At 36.1% G+C, this 21,142-nt stretch overlaps 1 protein-coding gene across 1 annotated transcript in view; it reads left to right on the forward strand.

Moving 5' to 3' along the window:
• COL4A3BP (collagen, type IV, alpha 3 (Goodpasture antigen) binding protein) overlaps positions 1-21,142 on the forward strand; it is a 155,336-nt gene that overhangs the window by 95,176 nt on the left and 39,018 nt on the right. Inside the window, exons 7-10 of the mRNA XM_011996488.1 lie at positions 2,819-2,902; positions 5,008-5,165; positions 10,919-11,011; positions 18,611-18,697. Of these exons, the coding sequence (XP_011851878.1) occupies positions 2,819-2,902; positions 5,008-5,165; positions 10,919-11,011; positions 18,611-18,697 (422 nt within the window). The remainder of the gene's footprint in view (positions 1-2,818; positions 2,903-5,007; positions 5,166-10,918; positions 11,012-18,610; positions 18,698-21,142) is intronic.

Here is a 21,142-nt window from a genome sequence, read left to right on the forward strand (position 1 = left end):
CATCAAGGCTGTTTGGTCTTGTCAAGTAGAAATTTGACATGTAAGCATGAGCAGTGTCAAATACAGCATAGGCGTCAAGAAAGAGATGGGAGCAAACCATAAAAACAGATTTTATTTAGCAGTAGTTAACCTTTGAAAAACCTTTTGTTTTTGTTTTTGTTTTTTCTTTGAGACAGGGTCTTGTTCTATCGCCCAGACTGGAGTGCAGTGGTGCACTCATAGCTGCAGTCTCAAACTCCTGGGCTGTTTTGTAGAGATGAGGTCTTGCTGTTTCCCAGACTGGTCTCAAACTCCTGACATCAAGTGATCCCCCCACTTAGGCCTCCCAAAGTGCTGGGATTACAGGCTTGAGCCACCACGCCCAGCCTGAAAAAACTATTCTGTATCTGTTTTGGGGGTGGAGGGTTACAGTAAAGGGGTAGAGGAAGATTTAATGTGCTGGTGGCTGAGAAATATTTGGGTGGCAAAAATAAATAGTAGTTTGGCTGATATTGTAATCATCTCAGGAAGCTTTAAAAAAGAAATAATTGTATCATACCCTTCACCGTAGTCTCAACTAAACCAGAATATTCAGGGGTTAAGGGGAGAGAGAGAGATTAAGGTTTTGTTCTTTAAAAGTTCCTTAATAGGTAGATAACCAAAAGTTCCTTGATACGTGGATACCCTCTCTAGTTATGAGCTAGCATTATAAACAAGCCTTCTGAAGGCAGAAGGAAAGCACAGCAGAAAGCGGAAAACAAATGCTATATAGAAGGCTTTTGAGTTTTCCAAGAAAACAAGTCCTTCAAATTGGGAGAATAGGTCAAATCTAGAGCAAACAAAATATCTGCTGCTACTGTAGAAAAGAATGCATGAAGGTAGAATTGAAGAGTGAGTAACAAACTGCTTTAATTTTTCACTGATATGATGCAAAAAAAGTAGGGAAATTTGAGAAGGCCCCGGGAAGTAAGGATCTCAAAAGGTACTTGAAGGTCATCTTTATGGGATTATGCCAGGGGACTAATTTAGGAATAGTCGCATTGTAACTTCAGCTGATGGTCAGCATGGTTTTTTATCTGAATATGGTTTAAAAATAATGTATCTAAAGACATTCCACAGCATATTTATTGAGCATATCAGATCTTACTCATCTTTGTATTTTCACTGGTAATCAAGGTATGCTCATATTGAAGTCTATAGGAATGATGGAAGTGGAAAAGAAAAAGAATTGAATATTGAGATCACAGCCAGGTAGAAATGAATACAAGGTATTAATAGATAATAGCAGTTTATGATTTGTAAAAGTTGTTATAGATGATTGGCAACATTTTCAAGTGATTATTAAAAAACGAAATAGTCCAGTAATTAGAAAATGGCAGTACAGAAGATTTTCTATGGTGATTCCTACCATTTAATCGAAGGAGGGAAATAAGGTATCAAATTGGACTCTGCATCCATAAAAAAGACAGCTAAGATAGATGAGATGTTCCTTATAGAGCCATGGTGCTCCTGAGGTAAAAAGATAAAGGCAGTAAGTAAGACATTAGTTTAAAATGTAGATTCCTTCTTTATAAAGGGAGTTCCTCAAAAGATAGATAAAGGAGCCATGTAGGCTGGGTGCAGCGGCTTACACCTGTAATCCCAGCATTTTTAGAGTCAGAGGTGGGCAGATTGCTTAAGCTCAGGAGTTCGAAACCGGCCTGGGCAACATGGTGAAACCTCGTCTCTACAAAAATTAGCTGGGCTGGTGGTGTGCGAGGCTGGATTGCTTAAACCCGGGAGGTGGAGGTTGCAGTGAGCTGAGATCATGCCACTGCACTCCAGCCTGGGCAACAGAGCCAGACACTGTCTCACAAACAAGAAGAAGAAGAAGCCATGAAAAGCTTGATAAAAGCAGGAAATAATGTTGGGAGCTAAGATGCAGGAATTTGCATTATGATTGGAATGCATCGTACAGAGAATTAAAGTATGTGAGGTAGTAGAAGGGATAGCACGTAGAAGAAAGAGGTATGTTAAAGTAGAACAAAAGAGATTCTGTTTTTTCTGCAATTAGAGAAGCTAAAAGGGATGTCCGAGTACAGATATACACTGGGATGAATGAAAATTGATATCTGCAAGTCATTATATTTTCCCTGCACATCCAGAAATAGTATATTTAAGAACTCTCGGCTGGGTGCGGTCACTCACGCCTATAATCCCAGCACATCGGGGGGCTAAGGCGGGCAGATCACGAGTTCAGGAGTTTGAGGCCAGCCTGGCCAACATAGTGAAACCCCTTCTCTACTAAAACTACAAAAATACTGGCCGGCTGTGGTGGCACACACCTGTAGTCCTAGCTACTTGGGAGGCAGAGACAGGAGAATTGCTTGAACCTGGGAGGCGGAGGTTGCAGTGAGCGGAGACCATGCCACTGCACTCCAGCCTGGGTGACAGAGTGAGACTCCATCTACGAAAAAGAACTCTCAGAGGCAAGCTAAGGTGTCTTCTGCATAGAAGGTACCTTTTATAGTCCTGCTCAGTCCTTCTGGTCCTGTTACAGAGTTGAAATGGCCCCATGTAAGGGAGCAAGATATAGGAAGACTACAGGGTGAAATAATTCATAACTCAGTAACCTTCCCTTACACAAATGAGAATGAATGTGGTTTAAAAATAATGTATCTAAAGACATTCCACCACATATTTATTGAGCATACCTTGATTACCAGTGAAAATACAAAGATGAGTAAGACTTCATACTCACAAAATCAGAATCCAGAGTAAAATGACTCAGTTGAACATAAGAATAGACATTAATTTCTGTTTCTTTTCATCCTAATTTCCTTAAATATATTTTATTTAGTGGTAGAAGATGATGAAGATGACTTTCCTACAACGCGTTCTGATGGCGACTTCTTGCATAATACCAACGGCAATAAAGAAAAGTGTAAGTAATACATTTTTCCCCTCAGCTGGATAAAGTATACTTTCAGAAGTTATGTAACAACTCACAAAGAATAATTACCTGATTGATTAATTTTTAAAAAAGCAATAGAACTGCTGGAATCCAAGTGAAAATAGCTTCCAAGACATGTAGGTAAAAATCACATTCTGACATTATGTAATAATGGTGACATTTACATATGGATGTCCAGCTGTCCCAACATCATTTGCTGAAAGGACAATTTTTTTTTCCCTTGTCTTGGCACCTTTGTGAAAAACTGATAGGCTATAAATGCGAGTGTTTATTTCTGCACGCTCAATTCTGGTGAGTTGATGTACGTGTCTATTCTTATTAAGAAAATACAAGCTTTAAAAAAGCTTTATTGAAATATAATTGACATACCATTTAAAGTGTATTATTTGACAAATTTGGATATTTTCATAAAACTATCAACACAATCAGTTCTTCTCATTGCTCAGTAGTGTTTTATTGTATAGATATACCATAGTTTGTGTATCTAGTCATTCACTGGTAGATATTTGGGTCACTTACAGTTTTGACTATTACAAATAAAACTGCTATGAGCATTCATATACAGTTCTTTTCATGGAAATTTATTTTATTTATTTTGGGTAAATACCTAGGAGTAGAATGTTCTAATCGTATGGCAGATATATATGTGTTTAATTTTTAAAGAAACTGCCGAACTGTTTTTTACCAACCACATATGAGAGTTCCAGTTCCTCCACATCCCCATCGGCACTTAATATGGTCAGTCTTCAAATTTCAGTCATTCTAATAGGTGTGTAGGGATATGTCATTGTGGTTTTAATTTCCATTTCCATACTATCTAGTGATATTAAGCATCTTTTCATGTTTTTATTTGCCATTTATATCTTCTCTTCGGTGAAGTGTGTGTTCACATTTTTTACTCATGTTGGGGTTGGTGTTTATTATTATTTTTTGTTTTTTTATTTTTTTTTTGAGACGGAGTTTCGCTCTTGTTGCCCAGGCTGGAGTGCAGTGGGGTGATCTCGGCTCACTGCACCCTCCGCCTCCTGGTTTCAAGCGATTCTCCTGCTTCAGCCTCTTGAGTAGCTGGGATTACAGGCATACACCACCACACCCGGCTAATTTTGTATTTTTAGTGGAGATGGAGTTTCTGCATGTTTGTCAGGCTGGTCTCAAACTCCCAGCTTCAGGTGATCCGCCCACCTTGGCCTCCCAAAGTGCTGGGATTACAGGCGTGAGCCACCGCGTCCGGCCGTTGTTCATTATTAGTGAGCTTTGAGTTTGCTTCATAATTCTGGATAGAAGTCCTTTATTAAACATACGCCACACAAGATTTTCTCCCAGTTTGTGGCTTATCTCTTTATCCTCTTAAGAGTATTTTCAAGAGCAGAAATTTTACATTTTGATGAGGTTTGACAATTTGTTCTTTAATGGGTTATACCTTTACTGTCATATCTCTAATAGTTTTTAAAGTCAAAAGTGTCATTTCATTTATAAGGATTCTACCAAAATGATTTATTAACTATAGAATATTACACTTTCTTGTTTGCCTCTTTGAGTTTTAAGATTTTTTGTTTAATTCAAAAACTAACCATGAATTAAAATGATAAAATTGAAACATAAAAGGCATTGCGTTTAAGTAAGTGCATTGGTCCTGATTTAAATTTGTATGTTTATTTTTAAATTGTATATTATTTTATTAGGTTCTTTAGTTTATCTTCAGATATTTTTTAAGTTCTAGGTTTTTCAAAATATAAGGTAGTTCTTGCCATAATTAGGTCCTACTCTAAGCTGTCAGAATGTTATTGTTAAAGTATTGCTCCTCCTACCATTTGATTAATTGGGTGCAGCACAGCAAATAAATTTCAGGAAACAGAATCTAGAAAAAAAAAGGACTTGAAAGTACATATGCTGCCACAAAGCTTCTTTGCTCATAGAGCTTGCATAGGAGATTTTTAAATGTTGGCCTACAGGAGGAAAATTAAAATCCCAAAATCTGCTCTGACTTGCTAATTTTCTAAACATTTTCTAATCTTAAATTGTGATGAATTATTTCTTCATTAGAAATATTTTCAGTGAATAACTTTCATTTTCAGTATTTCCACATGTGACACCAAAAGGAATTAATGGTATAGACTTTAAAGGGGAAGCGATAACTTTTAAAGCAACTACTGCCGGAATCCTTGCAACACTTTCTCATTGTATTGAACTAATGGTTAAACGTGAGGACAGCTGGCAGAAGAGACTGGATAAGGTAAGACTAAGGTTTTTTTTCTTTTAAAAATAATCACACTTTAAGTTTTATGTATTATTTGAATATGTAAACCAAGCTAACTTCTTAGGGAAAAATCTTGGGTTGATAGAAATAGCAGATGATACTAGTACTCTGAAGCTTTATGGGCATCTTAAACTCGTTTGCCTAACAAGATTCACCAGTTACTTGTTTAATTACTATACAGTATGCTTTCTTGAAAGATTTGCTATAAAAGTTTTTGTGATGATGTTAGTAATGATTTGGAATAGAAGTGTTGAGCCATTTAACATTACCCACCTTCAAGTGTATGATGTATGAAACTGCATTTAAGGCATACGAACTAACTTATATGCCAATTTACAAAGTTAAACATTTACTTATTACAATAATACTCATGTATTTTTTTCCATGGTCAGTGATATCATTTCACATACATTATGTTGTTTGAGCATTTGCCCTATGTTCACATTTTCCCACCTTTGTTTAAACTGCAGCACTGATAATATTACAGTATGACTCTTTAGTTTCTAGTGTGAAGTATGGCTCAGTGGATTTGTTAAGTAGGAAAACTTCTATTTATAATTCAGCTTTAGAAACATAGTAAAATATTAGAATTGAAACATACCTTAAAGTTCCAGTCCAATGCCATCATTTTATAGAAGAAGGAATTGAGGCCCAGAGGCTTGTCAAAAGGTGAAAAGTAACAGAGTTAGAGGCATTTTTCTCTATTTTTATATATCAGCTCTGGATACCAGATTAGACATCAGCCAGAATCGTATTCATTCTGAGTTATATTGCTTGCAGAGTTTGAAGGCCTTTGAATTTGATCAGGACAGTGAGGAAAGCAGTGTTAGCAGTATGTGTTTAGGAAGGTTCCCATGTTTTAGAAGAAAAGAGAACAGTTCAGAATGCACAAGTGCAGGTGAGAGTAAGCCATTTTGATTAGGAATATGTCTTCTTTTAAAACAGGCAATGAAAACATCCTTTTAAGGTATAGAAAATTTATTATCATCCTGGAGCCAGACTATTATATCTTCGAAGATTTCAACTCTGTACTCAGTGTGTATCAAATTGAATTATTAGAAGAGTCCCTGTTCACACAAAAAAACAATGTGTTGAAAAACATTAGACTGATGCCTGAATACATTAGACTGATGGTTCAAGAGTATCATTCAACTTCTCCAGACTAGCTTATTTCCAACTTTTTGGCAACTTTCTCTCTCTTTAGTCTCTTTTTCCTTCACTAAGAGATTGTATTATTTGGTCACATACTCTAACCACATTGCCTAAAATAAATTTTTTTAAACCTTTGCACGTTATATAACACGACTTCCTGATTTTTTTAGCATTGAAGTTTATTTGTCATGTTGAAAAGGGGAGATAGATTTTTGATTGCTTTCAGCATTGTTTATCTTACCAGTTCCCTTTCTTTATTGGGTAGCAATGAGCAGAGCAAACCAAAGATCTGCAGAAAAAAACTATTTTTATTGCTTCTCCATGCAACACTCTTCACCAAAGAACAGCCAGAAAATATGGCAGTATTGGTTAAAATCTGGACACTACTGTGTTTTATAGTCTTCTTACAAATCTATCTGATGTCAAATTTTATTAACTTTTTCCACTGTAATTTTTTCTCAAGGTTGAAATAACTGGATCCCAGTTACATTTTACATGGAATGTAAGTGTGTGTGTATTTGCACATGTGTGTACACACAGTATGTGTGTGTTCATATATATATATATATATAAAAAATATATGCAGGGTATGTGTGTATTTATTGGTAATCAACTCTATTCAAGAACTTTCTAATCTTTTGTATGTTTTGTGTGTGTGTGTGTATATACACACTAAAGACTAGAAAGTCCTTGAATAGAGAAAGTTGTTTATCAACAAATATGTCTTTCAGGTAATTCTTAGAATTGAGAAAGAAAGTACAATGATAGCAATATGGTTTCACTGAAATTGTTTCATTCAGGTGCTGTGTGCTTGACTCTAGGCTAGGAATGGGAAAACAGTGATGAGCAGGAAATAGTCTCTTTAGGGGCTTAAAATCTAATGAGAACAATTAAATAGGTGATAATAACAGCTACTATTAAATTCTACTATTTAATAGTAGAATTGTCTATATTATACTCTTATGTAGAGTTATAATGTCAGTTCCAGGATTCTTTCAGCTAATTGAAAATACTATTTTGTAGTGATGATTTTTATTGGTTGCCTATAATAATAATCCTTTCTACTGCAGAAGAAGTGTACTTAATTGTTAGCCAGTCATGTCCAGGAAGACCAAAAATTCTAAAATTAGGCAATTATGGTTAACAGTGTTAAGGAGAGATAACCTGTTCATTGAAGATACATTTGCTTACGTTATTAGACTTACAGGTGTGTAATTTTACAGACATTTTCACTTTCCTGTAAGTCTTTAATATTATTGCTGTGCTGTGCATTTTTGTTTTATTCATTTAAAATGTATTACATACATAGAAGGAAGTGTACCAATCTTAAGTATACTACTTGATTTTTTTAATGTTTGTATACACCCCTTTAACCATAGTCAGATCAAGATATGTAACTTTTCTAACACCCTAGAAGGTAACTTCATGCTCCTTCCTATTCCATATCATACCACCACCCCAAGAGGTGATCATATGGTTTTAACCTATGTCATTATAGATTAGTTTTGCCTGTTCTGGGACAACATATAAATTGAATCATACAATATACTTTTGAGTCAGGCCTTCTCTTTCCCTCAACATTGGCTGTGAGAGTCATTTATGTTGTTATATTTAATAGTAGTTTATTCTTTTTTATTGCTATACAGTATTTTATTATATGATAACTTTTTATTGTATGACTTCAATTTGCTTAACTCTTTTCCTGTTGGTGGACATTTAGGTTTTTTTCATTTTTTGGCTATCATGAATAAAACTGCTATGAGAGTTCTTGGGGCATATCTTTAGGTATATTTCTCATACCTTGGAGTAGACTTATTTATCCATGGGGGTATATGCTTAACTTTAGTGAATACTAATGATTTTCCAAAGTGATTAAATTAATATTTCTACCAGCAATGGGTGAGGATTCCAATTACTTTTAATTCTTGACAGCACTTGGTATTGTTAGGGATGTGTGGGTGTATGGGTGTTGTTGATGTTCACTCTTGACTGTACTTGGTATTGTGTGTGTGTGTCTGTGTGTATGTGTGTGTGGTGTTGGTGTTGTTTGATTTTGGGGAGAGTCTTTCTTTTTTTGAGAGACAGGGTCTCACTGTGTTGTCCAGGCTGGAGTGCAATGACTATTCACAGACACAGCCATTAGCACACTACAGCCTTGAACTCCAGGGCTCGAGTGATCCTCCTGCCTCAGCCTCCTGAATGAGCAGGACTACAAGCACATGCCACTGCACCTGGCTTAGTCATTCTGGTGGATCTGTAGTCCCATTTTTTCTTTAGTACAAAAAAATCAATTAATGAAATCTTTGGGTCTAATGAACCCATCGATTCATTGATTTCCACTGTCTTTAATGCTGATGTGGCATTTAGAAGTAGTGTGCTTTTTGTGAGTTCAGTTTAGACTTTAATTTAGCCATTAAGTATAGTTATACACTGCATAACGACATTTCCATCAGTGATGGACCACATATACAACTGTGGTCCCATAATATGATAATGGAGCTGAAAAATTCCTCTTGCCTAGTGACTTCTTGATGATCTTGACCCTGTGTAGGCCTAGGCTAATGTTTGTGTTGTCCCTTAGTTTATAACAAAAAAGTTTAAATTGTAGAAAAATGCTTGTAGAATACAGTATAAAGAAAGAAAATATTTTTGTGCCGCTGTACAATATGTTTATGTGTTAAGTTATCTTACTACAAAAGACTCAAAAAGTTTAAAAAATTAAGTTCATAAAGTAAAAGTTACAGTAAGCTAAGGTTATTATTGAAGAAGGAACATTGTTAAATAAATTTAGTGTAGCCTAAGTATGCAGTGTTTAAAAGTTTATAGTGGTGTGCAGTAATGTCCTGTGCCTTCACATTGATTCACTATTCACTCACTGACTCACCCAGAGGAACTTCAAATCCTGCAAGCTCCATTCGTAAGTGCCCTATACAAGTATACTGTTTTTTATCCTTTATATCATATTTTTCCTGTGCCTTTTCTGTTTAGATTCACAAATACTTACCATCATGTTAAAATTGCCTACAGTATTCAGTGCAGTCACATGCTGTAAATGTTTATAGCCTAGATATGTAGGTAGGCTATACCATCTAGGTGTATATAAGTACACTCTATGATGTCTGTACAAGAATTAAGTCGTCAGTGACACATTTCTCAGACTGTATCCCCGTGGTGAAGTAACACGTGACAAAATAAATTCATGTGGCTTTCATCAGCCTACTTTAGATCACAAGCATAATCTGTTTTATTATGATTTTTGATGATCACACTCTTCAGAGTAGTGTTTTTTTGGGAATAAGGGGAAATAGGAAGAGCTGTTGACATTTCCTATTGCCAGAGTGTCCATGAATCCTGGTTTGACCAAGGCAGTTCTTAATTCAGCAAAATTATTACTGACATTCCCTTTCACTTTCAGAAGTGTCATGCTTAGATTAGCCAATAGGGGGACCAAGCAAATCAGTCCTTTAGAAAATGGAATTTGGGCAAGGTTAAAAAAAAAAGAAAGAAAGAAAGAAAAGAAAAAAGCCATATGACTGTACTTGAGGGAATAAAAGCATTAGATTATTTACAAACATAATGGACTCCAGTATCAGTTTTGACCCAGTGAACTCCATTGTTGTGGAAATAAGTTTTATATGGGACCAGCCTTTGTTATTTTAAGTGTTGACCTTGGGTCTTTTAACCTTTTAGAGCTATAGACCCTATCATTAAAAGGAGAGTGTTAAAATAGACCTGAAGTATTTTTCAACTCCAAAATACAGTCTTAAGCAGCAGTGAGAAAGTATAAGAAGGTTTTCTTTCTTAGAATATCTTTTTAGAATTCATTGATCCCACCTACTGAGTTCTTTTCTGGTATTACTTGCTGTTTTTCTTCATACCAAAATAAATGTATCTCTTACTGGGGTTGGTGGGAAGGGGAAATATAAGAATGTATAATAGGTATTTCTGATGCTAATTTACCTGCGTTTTTGTTTTTTTTTTCCCTTAAGTATACATGCAGTGACTTAACCATTTAAACACATAATCTACTTTTAAGATGATCTTAGTGATGATTTAAATTGTAGGTTGTGGCCAGGTGCAGTGGCTCACACCTGTAATCCCAGCACTTTGGGAGGCTGAGAAGGGTGGATCATGAGGTCAGGAGTTCGAGAAAAGCCTGGCAAACATAGTGAAACCCCATCTCCACTAAAAATAGCAAAGTTACCTGGGTGTGGTGGCACGCGCCTGTAATCCCAGCTACTTGGGAGGCTGAGGCACGAGAGATGCTTGAACCCAGGAGGCAGAGGTTGCAGTGGGCCGAGACCATGCCATTGCACTCCAGCCTGGGTGACAAAGTGAGACTCCATCTCAAAAAATACATACATCCATCCATACATACATAGTAGGTTGTAAGTGATTTATAGCCTAGAGAAAAATGTTTTCTTGGGCAGAATAATACTCTTTATTTTTCACAGGAGTGTAATTTTTTTGTGTCAAATTATAAAATTTCAGTGAAATATAGAGGAATTCCACCTAAAAGACTTCATTGTAATTAAAATGCCTGCCTCAAATTACAAATTTTCACTTCTTTTTAATAGGAAACTGAGAAGAAAAGAAGAACAGAGGAAGCATATAAAAATGCAATGACAGAACTTAAGAAAAAATCCCACTTTGGAGGACCAGATTATGAAGTATGAATTTATATTTTGATCTTAGAGAAACACATAGGTCATGTCTATCACAAAAGTGAATTTTTAGTAATAGTTTTGTAACTTTATTCTAAATATATAATTTTTCTCTCAGTGTTTATGTTAATTCAGTGTATATTTCGTGATATATAAATGCCAGGCATACTCAAATATATATTTCTTATTGCCTACAAAGTTTAGGCTTTAAAAGGCTTAGTATTAGGTCTGTTCACTTCATAAGACAAATTTGTATCTCCCTGTAAAGATCATTTTTAATGTTATCTACTTTTTTTTTTAACATAAAAGGAAACTATAAAGGAAAACTCTGAGTGCTTTGCAGACAAAAGATTTTAGTCTGTACTATACTGTGAGATCTTATCCATAGCTGAACATAAACTGTTCTTATTGTCTTTGTTTGAAAATATCTGATGCCAGCTTTTTTCTCCTTGTGTTTATTTGTTAAGCAGATAATAAATTCTCCTTCTCCATGTATATACACACATATGTTAAAATCTTATAAGCTATCTTTCTATATTAAGAGAAAAAAATTTGTAAGAAATATATTTGGTAATTGCCATTAAACAACGTTGAGACTAGGTGCACTGGCTCACGTCTGTAATCCCAGCACTTTGAGAGGCCAAGGCAGGAGGATTGCTTGAGGCCAGGAGTTCAAGACCAACCTGGACAGCATAGCAAGACCTCATCTCTACAAAATAAAATATAAAACTTATCTGGGTGTAGTGGCACATGCCTGTAGTCCCAGCTACTGAGGAGCCCAAGACTGCAGTGAGCTGTGATTGCACCACTCCACTCCAGGCTGGGTGACAGAGCAAGACTTTGTCTCTTAAAAAAAAAAGTGTTGGCCAGCACGGGTGGGTCACGCCTGTAGTCCCAGCACTTTGGGAGGCCGGGGCTAGGGGATCACAAGATCAAGAGCTCAAGACCAGCCTGGCCAATATGGTGAAACTCCATCCCTACTAAAAAAATACAAAAATTAGCCAGGCGTGGTGGCAAGTGACTGTCGTCCCAGCTACTCTGGAGGCTGAGGCAGGAGAATCACTTAAACCCAGGAGACAGAGGTTGCAGTGAGCCGAGATTGTGCCGCTGTACTCCAGCCTGGGCAACAGAGCGAGACTCCATCTCAAAAAAAAAAAGTGTTGCTATTTCTGAAATGAGCAGTTAAAAATGGGATATCAAGGAGTATCATTGAGGTGGAATAGAAGAATAAAGTAGTTGTAGTTATATTTATGAAAACAGAAGAAAAATTTCTTGCTACTTTTGCTCTAGAAAGGAAAACTAAACAGCTGCTCTGCTGTTGCTGAATTTTTTTATATTGGAATCAATTTCCAACTGTGATAGTACATTCTGATGAGACTTAAATTGCAATATTTTTTAATTGTTCTCAATTTATCCCTTCTAAAATGTATTAAAATTACATAATTAGCTATCCTCTGAGGTTTTAATATGAGGTATTATAATGATTATTTTTATTCTGAAACTAAACAAATTATTTTGCTATTTTAGGATTATTATTTTGGAAGAAATACCAACTTTTTAAAGTACCTTATTTTTTAATATTATAAATAAAATGTATATTCATTATAGGAAGATTATACAAATAAGCCAATAAAGCCCATGTTTTAAATTTAACAATACTTGTACAGTTTATCATCTACCAGTAGTATGTAAGTATAATTTGTATACATATTTATCTCTGCTTCGATCAATACAGGTTTGTTTTTTTTTTTTTTTCCCCAGGGGGAGAAGACGGGGTGGAGGGAAGAGGGGCCTTGTGCTAGGTACATGCATTTACTAGTTTCAAAGCCAAAAAATTGCTTTATGTATGTGATTGAGCATTTTAAAACTTATGTTTATCAGACATTCTTTTTTTTATTTTTTAATTTTATTTTACATTGGAAGTACACACAGATGTTTGTTACATGAGTATATTGCGTACTGGTAGAGATTGGGCTTCTAGTGTGCCCATTACCCAAATAGTGAACATTATACCAAATAGCTAATTTTTAAACTCTCACCCCTCCCTCCCACCCTTCCTTCTTTTAGAGTCCCTGGTGTCTGTCGTTTCCATCTTTATGTCTGTGTGTACCTATTATTTAGCTCCCATTCATAAATGAGAACATGCAGTATTTGATTTTCTGTTTCTGAGTTAATTTGTTCCGGGACCAAACTGAGGGTCGGGTTGCTATTTCTGCGGCCCAATAACAAGATACAGATGAACTAGAGAGGAAGAGAGTTATTTCTGTAACTGGTTACAGGGAGAAGGCCTGTACATCATCAGCAGACCAACTCCAAATTACAAAGTTTTCCAGAGCTTATATACCTTCTAAGCTATATGTCTACCTGTAAGTGTGCATTCATCTAAAGACCTAAGTTATTAACTTCTTTTAACCTATAACTAAGGTCTGAGTCCTGAAGACCTTCCTTTGGAGCCTTGGAAAAGTGCTAGGGTGATTACCTTTATCATATCTCCTACTAAATCATATAGGTTTGAGGAGTTCTTTCAGACCGCTAATAAACTTGTTTGTGGAGGACTGGGGAGTTTCTTCAGACCCACGGTAAAACTTGTTTAATCCTAAGTGGGTCCTATTAAGAATTCCTTCATTATTTTGTCACGCTTTAAGGCCCAGGAAAGGCCTAGGCAAAACTCGTGATGGACTTTTGTTACATGCCAGCCTTTGTATAAGGGCACTGGCTTTTAATATTTAACTTAAAACACTCAGTCAGTACTGAAACAGTTGTTAGTGAGACCTGGCCTGTGAGAAGTTCACTTTGGATAATGGCCTCCAGCTCCATCCATGTTGCTCCAGAGGATATGATTTCATTCTTTTTTATGGCTGCCACATTTCTTTTTTAATGAATAACTTGTCCATGTCCTTTAGTGGTTTTTGGGGGGTTTTTCCTATTGATTTAGAAGATGTATAGAATTTGCCTTTTTTTAATTTTATTTTTTTCTTTCATAACTTAAAAAGTTTGGTAGATTTTGCCATATAAAAGTTTTAAACCTTCGTGTAATTAACTCCTCAGTCCTTTGATCCACTTTTCTCCACATTTGGTATCATGCTTAGAAGGGCATTTTCTACTTCAAATCGTTATTTATATTTTCTCATTTTTTATTTTCCAGTGGTCTCTTCTACATATATTAATACATCTGGAGTTTTTAAAATAATGGTACAATGTAGAAACCTATTTTATTCCACTAGCATTTGTTGAATAAACATCCTTTATTCACCTATTTGAAATGCACTTTACTCTTTCTTAGTGAAGAAACTGGTTAAGGGTACTTTATTTTTTTCTCACTAAGTTAAATTTACAATTCTTATGTAAACTGGGAACTGTTTTTACACTTCCCCTTCTTCCTTTTGGAGTTTTGAATCATCTATCTTTTCTTGTTATTGGTGTTATAGTCGTATGGGTTTTAGACACTTATTTCAAACTATGACTCTTTTTGGTTATAATCAGACATTCATGATGTTCTAATTATAAAAAAAGATTTAAGTGTTTCTGACTTCTGTAGCCTCAGAAATTACTTATAATCTTGAATTTATTCTGTAAGACTTACCATAATGTGACTGGGCGCGGTAGCTCACATCTGTAATCCCAGCACTTTGGAAGGCCGAGGTGGGGAGACCACCTGGGGTCAGGAGTTCAAGACCAGCCTGGCCAACATGGTGAAACCCCATCTCTACTAAAAATACAAAAATTAGGCGGGCATGGTGGTGTGCACCTGTAGTCCCAGCTACTCGGAAGTTTGAAGCAGGGGAATTGCTTGATCCTGTTGGTTAAGCTGCAGTGAGCCAAGACCTTACTCCTGCACTCCAGTCTGGGCGATGGACAGACTCCATCTAAAAAAAAAAAAAAAAAAAAAAAAAAAAAAACGACTTACCATAATATAGGGTACTGCACTAGGCTTGGAGAATACAACAAGAAACAAGGCTTATAAGGATCCTGCCTAAGGGCCCTACCTGAATGCATAATGGGAACAAAGACTAATAGACAATTATCATAACGCATGTCATGAAACACTTAAAGCAGGGAAGGTGTTGAATCAGAGATGTCTTTCCAGAGAAAAGAACCTCTTAGCAGAAACCTTAAGAATGAGTAAATTGAGTAGAGAGTGTTTTCCAGAAGTCAGAAGCCAAAGAGTATTTTTCCTCAGGCAACTGAAAGTAGTTCTCTTTGGAAGGTAGAGCCTCCACAAATTGAGAGGAAAGAATGGTTAAGAGACTGACTGTAAAGATTACCAAGAATTAGTTCAGATCCTGAGATAATAGGTTTTAATCAAGAAAATGACATTTTCAGATTTGCAGTTTAGAAAAGTCATTCTCCCTGCAGTAGAAAGAATGGATTGAAGGTAACAATTGCGACTGGGCACTTGGACACTTTCTGTATAACAGAGATGAGAGTTGAAGGTGGCCTAAATTAGAGCCAAAGCAGGAGAAATAGAGAGGCAATGACAAATTAGATATAGTAATCCCCCGGTATCAGTGGTTGGGGGGATACATTACAAGACCCCCCCAGTAACTGCAGATAGTACTGAATCCTGTATACACTATGTTTTTTCCTATATGTACTATATTTTTTCCTATACGTGTGTACCTGTGATAAAGTTTAATTTTTATTTTAACAATAACAAAATAGAATTATAATACTGTATTATAGTAAAAAGTTACATGAATGTAGTCTCTTTCTCTCTCAAAGTATCTTATTGTATATAAACCACAGAAAACAAAACCACAGAGAGGGGAGACTATTGTATTTGGAAAGTAGAATTGAAGGGTGTGATGATTGAATGAGGGAAAAGGAAGGAATCCAAGATTAGGCCCAGGTTTCTGCAGATAGGTGTGGAGATCAGAGAAGAGGTGAGTCAAATAAGGAAGTCTTCTATGTTAGATACAAAGATCTAACCCTTAGAAGAGAGGTGGTCTGGCTGTGAATTTAAGAGTCATCAAAGGATGACTGAAGCATTGTATATAAGTAAGAATACTGTGTTTAGAGCAAGTATGGAACCCTGAGGAACACCAACATTTAAAGGACAGGCAGAGAAGGGGAAACCTACAAAGGAGCCCCCCAACCACTGATACGGGGGGATTACTATATCTAATTTGTCATTGCCTCTCTATTCCTCCTGCTTTGGCTCTAATTTAGGCCACCTTCAACTCTCATCTCTATTATACAAAAAGTGTCCAAGCGCCCAGTCACAATTGTTACCTTCAATCCATTCTTTCTACTGCAGGGAGAATGACTTTTCTAAACTGCAAATCTGAAAATGTCATTTTCTTGATTAAAACCTATTGTCTCAGGATGTGAACAAATTCTTGTTGATCTTTATAGTCAGAGAACTCGTCAAGGAGAGTTGTTAACTTAAGAAATGCTGTGCTAAAGGGCAGATAAGTAGCTCCTGCCCTTAGTAAGCATGATGAGATAAAAGGAGTTTTTTTAAGTCCCTTTTAATAAAGAAAATTTTATGCCAATTACTTTAGTTCTTCTCCCAAAGGTTTGCCATTAAAGGAAAAACCATTTCATTTGGCAAAATACAATTTTTATTTTTATTTATTTATTTATTTATTTATTTATTTTTGAGGCAGAGACTCGCTCTGTCGCCCAGACTGGAGTGCAGTGGTGCGATCTTGGCTCACTGCAACCTCTACAACTTCCGCCTACCAGGTTCAAGCAATTATTATGCCTCATCCTCCCAGGTAGCTAGGTTTATAGACGTGCACCACCACACCCAGCTAATTTTTGTATTTTTAATACAGACAGGTTTTCTTCATGTTGGCCAGTCTGGTCTAGAGCTCCTGGCCTCATGTGATCTGCCCTCCTCGATCTCCTCAAGTGCTGGGATTACATGCATGAGCCACCACACCTGGCCAGAATTTTAAAATGCTTTAGTTTTCAATTAGACTCTTGAGGCTCTGACATGATTGTTTAAGCACTAGAAATCCACGTGTACTAAATCACTGTAGAGTGAATGAATGGTAATATTTTTTAAATGTAGATGTGGTTAAATAGTTTTTAAAATCATTAGAAAATATACTTGAGTTTGGATATTTTGTGTTTTCTCTGATCAACAGAGAGCAAAGTTATCCTGCTGTCGTTTTACTGTCTTTGAAATGTTTTGACTTTATAAACAGAATCCTGCAGGAGGAAGGCCTCTAAAGTGTTGTTACTATTTTTTTCATGACCCTCTTGTCCCAGATGGTCATTAGATGGTTATATTCACTGAATGATACTTCACTGAGATATACACTGTTCTGTATGTTTGTTGTATCTGAATAGAAAGGTGTTTTTGTTCTGGTGGTGGTGGATTTTTTTTGTTTGTTTTTGTTTTTTATGAAGTAGGTTGTAGAGAACTGAGTCCTCATAACCCTAAAAGAAGAACTCCATTAAGTCAATATTTCTTATATGCCAAATGACAAGAACGTTACCCCATACCTCCCACCTTTCCAGTATGGTTCCAGGTTATGGTGGGGTTAGGATGATGTTGCTAGATATTTTTTAATGGACTAATGATGACTTGGCGTTATGAGTTTAACTGGGAAGATTTCACCAATTGTTCATGTGTCTTATTTTATATATTTTAACATTTAAGAAATTCTAAACCCAAGCCTACCTTTTAGCCTCTACTTTTATCATAATACAAAGCTGTTGTTCCACTTACTGTCCACTTACTTGGTTCATCACAGCAGGAACATATGTTGATTGTTTACATTTTCTTATTTTTATTTTAACATTTTTCTTATGTTTATCATCTGGAGCTGCTGAGGTTCCACTTGCGTGGATATCACTTGGGGGAATTATTAAACATGTATATTCCAAGGCTCCACTGAAGACCTACTGAGAAATAATTTCTGGGCATGGAGGCCTGGGAATTTTCATTGTAAGAGATCTCCCACACAGTTCCCCAAGTGATTGATGGCCATTCTTCTGCCATCTAGCCAGACTATCAGGCATCAACTCAACTTATATTTCCTCATGAAACAATTACCCCTGCTTAGGAAGATCCACCTCTGGATGCCTAGCCATACTTATTAGCTGTAGTTCTTGTGCACATTTTGACTTACCTCATTGCAATTTTATATCTCTGTTGTCTCTGTCATAAGTCTCAACTATGCTACTAAAGAAGCCCTAGATAATATATAGTTGAATGAGCATCACTGTTTTCCAATAAAACTTTAGGGACACCAAACTTTTAATTTCAAGTAATCCCCACATGTCATATTATTACTTTTATTTTTTCCAGCCATTTAAAAATGAAATTCTTAGCTCGCAGGCTATACAAAAGTAAGCGGCAGACTGGATCTGGCCCGTGGGCCACAGTTTTTGCCAATCCCTGCTCTAGACTATTATCCCAACATAATATTGGTCAATATACAGTAAGTAAATATATGAGTACTAAGCGAATTAATTATAACACTTGTGATTTTACACAGAGCATACATATGATCTAGTTACTGACTGGTTTGTAAATATGTGTTCTATAAATGTTTATTAGGTCAATTTTCAACCTCAAGTTAGTACCAGAGTTATCAGAGTTTTCCGTTTCTTTAAATAAACTACTTTTTTCCCCATGTGTTGGAATAGGAAGGCCCTAACAGTCTGATTAATGAAGAAGAGTTCTTTGATGCTGTTGAAGCTGCTCTTGACAGACAAGATAAAATAGAAGAACAGGTATATCTATTATTGAAAATTCTAAGCTGAGATTTATTTTAACACTATAGGCATTCCTTGATGTATATTATTTCATGTAAATAGAATTTGAACATTGTGAACTTAGTAACCGACAAACTTAACTGTGAATATATTGAGTCACAAATGTAAAATATATATATATATTTTTTTTGAGACGGAGTCTCGCTCTGTCACCCAGGCTAGAGTGCAGTGGCGCGATCTCAGCTTACTGCAACTTCCATCTCCTGGGTTCAAGCGATTCTTCTGCCTCAGCCTCCCGAGTAGCTGGGACTACAGGTGCACGCCACCAAGCCTGACTAAATTTTTTTTGTATTTTTAGTAGAGGTGGTGTTTTACCATATTGGCCAGGCTGGTCTCGAACTCCAGACCTCATGATCCACCCACCTCAGCCTCCGGAAGTGCTGGGATTGATTACAGGCGTGAGCCATGGTACCGGCAGTAAAATAATCGTTATAAGTCAGTTCCTTTATATGTGAATTTCCAAGCAGTAGAAAGGAAACCAATAATTGTTAAAAGGTATCATGCATAATTAACATGAACTTAAATAGAAATGTTCTTTTTGCTTTTTTCCTTTTAAGTGTCCAACTTAAACCATTCTTTTAATATAAAGCATATATTTAAGTAAAAAGCTTCTTTGAATTTTTCTTCACCAAGTATGATATGAAAAGGAAGATAACCAAAAACTTAAGGTTTTTTCATCTATATTAGTATCATTGTTTTTATTAACCCCTTTATTGCCTTCACTACTTCACCTTCAGTTTCCTTCTCACTTTTACTTTGTTCCGTGTTTTGTCATCATTATTGAATTTACAGTAGTTACACCTAGCTGCTGTGGAAATTAAAGAAAAGTATTTCTTAAACCCATTAACTCTAGCTTCAAGATTAACTTGATACTTTGTCTTCTTTAATTTGGCAACAATACAGTTACTGTATGTTACCACTAGATGGTACTTAAGGATGAATTTTGTTATTTCCTCCCTTTGTTTAAGCTATGCTCGTTATAGTGGAAACTTAACCTTTTTGGGGGGGAAAGTATTAATAAACTGTGGCTGCAGAGTATCTTGCCAAATAATCATGTATGTGTCAGTTTTATAGTACAAATGAATTTGCATGGAAAAGTTAGCTTGTTCATTTCCTGTCCTTGCTAAGGCAGTACATGGCTACTATGCTCTTATTGGTCTACCTAGCTAAGGGTAAATCACCTACAGTAGTAACTGCTTCTCATGTGTATCTTTCATTATTTTTAAAAACTTACTGATAAAAAGTTCATGTCACTTTAATTTGTAAAGCTTATTGCTCATTTTTTTTTAATACCCAAAAGATACTATGTACCACTCAAGAAGAGTGGGAACTTTCAGTTCCTAAATGGGCTCTACTTTTGGAAACCTAAAGTACTACCCGAAGCAGCATTATTTATTTGTTTCCCTTCGTTTTTTGTCTAGGATGTGCTGTTTTGGGAAAAAGTAGTCAACGGGTCAAGACATCAGTCTTACTCTTAGTTTTACCTCTAACTAACTTTGTAGCTATGAACTTATCACTGAATTCTCTGGGCCTTGGTTTTCTAATCTGTGCAACAAAGTAGACAAGATGATTCAAAACATCTCTTCTCTCTAAAATGCTACTCTACTGAGTATCAGTGCGGTAATTGAGTTGGGTTTGAGAGAATTGATGAACCCTTCTGTAAGCTTTAGAAAAAGAAATATTCATGGGGCCATCCAATCAACTTCATTCTATTCTTGACACTGTTTTAGATGCTGTGCAAAATAGTCATTGAACAGTGCGTTGTTTTTGTTGCCTAATAGCCAGGCATGTTGATATGACAAAGATACAGTGTGGTAATATTCTGTAGAGTAGTGAGAGCTTCAGAAATCCATAAAATCAGTTCCATAGATTTAGATCATTTCCCTCTTCATACTCAGTATATATTGCACAGATCTCTGAACAACACAGCCATTAAATAGATATTCTCCAGGTAACATATCACACATTTTTGAGTTTACGTTATTGGCAAACATAGGGAAGGAAAGATACATGCAGTAAACTGGTGCATGAGAAATAAGATCTTAGCAGTTGGTTGAAATAAATGAGAACAACCAAGGCAAACTGAAGAGGAAGAAGGAGGTCAAGTGGCATCTTAACAGGAGTAAGATGATAAGATGAAGGGCAGAATACCTTCATGGAGAGGAAGCAAAGTGATATACCTATGTTCTTAGGAACATGACTGAAGCAAACAGTGATATTATTTTCAATTTATATATAAACCTATGGGTCAGCCCTCCAGGGGCCTTATAAGGTAGAGTCATTGGAATGATTTGGCCAGGGTTTGGATAGGAGAGAATTGGCAGCAGTGTTAAGATTGACCTATAATAAATAATGCTATGCAGGTAGCAGGGAGTCTGACTAGGAGCAAAATCAAAGAACTTA

This window comes from Mandrillus leucophaeus, unplaced genomic scaffold (genome assembly GCF_000951045.1).
Source record: "Mandrillus leucophaeus isolate KB7577 unplaced genomic scaffold, Mleu.le_1.0 Scaffold114, whole genome shotgun sequence".
NCBI classification, from domain to species: domain Eukaryota; kingdom Metazoa; phylum Chordata; class Mammalia; order Primates; family Cercopithecidae; genus Mandrillus; species Mandrillus leucophaeus.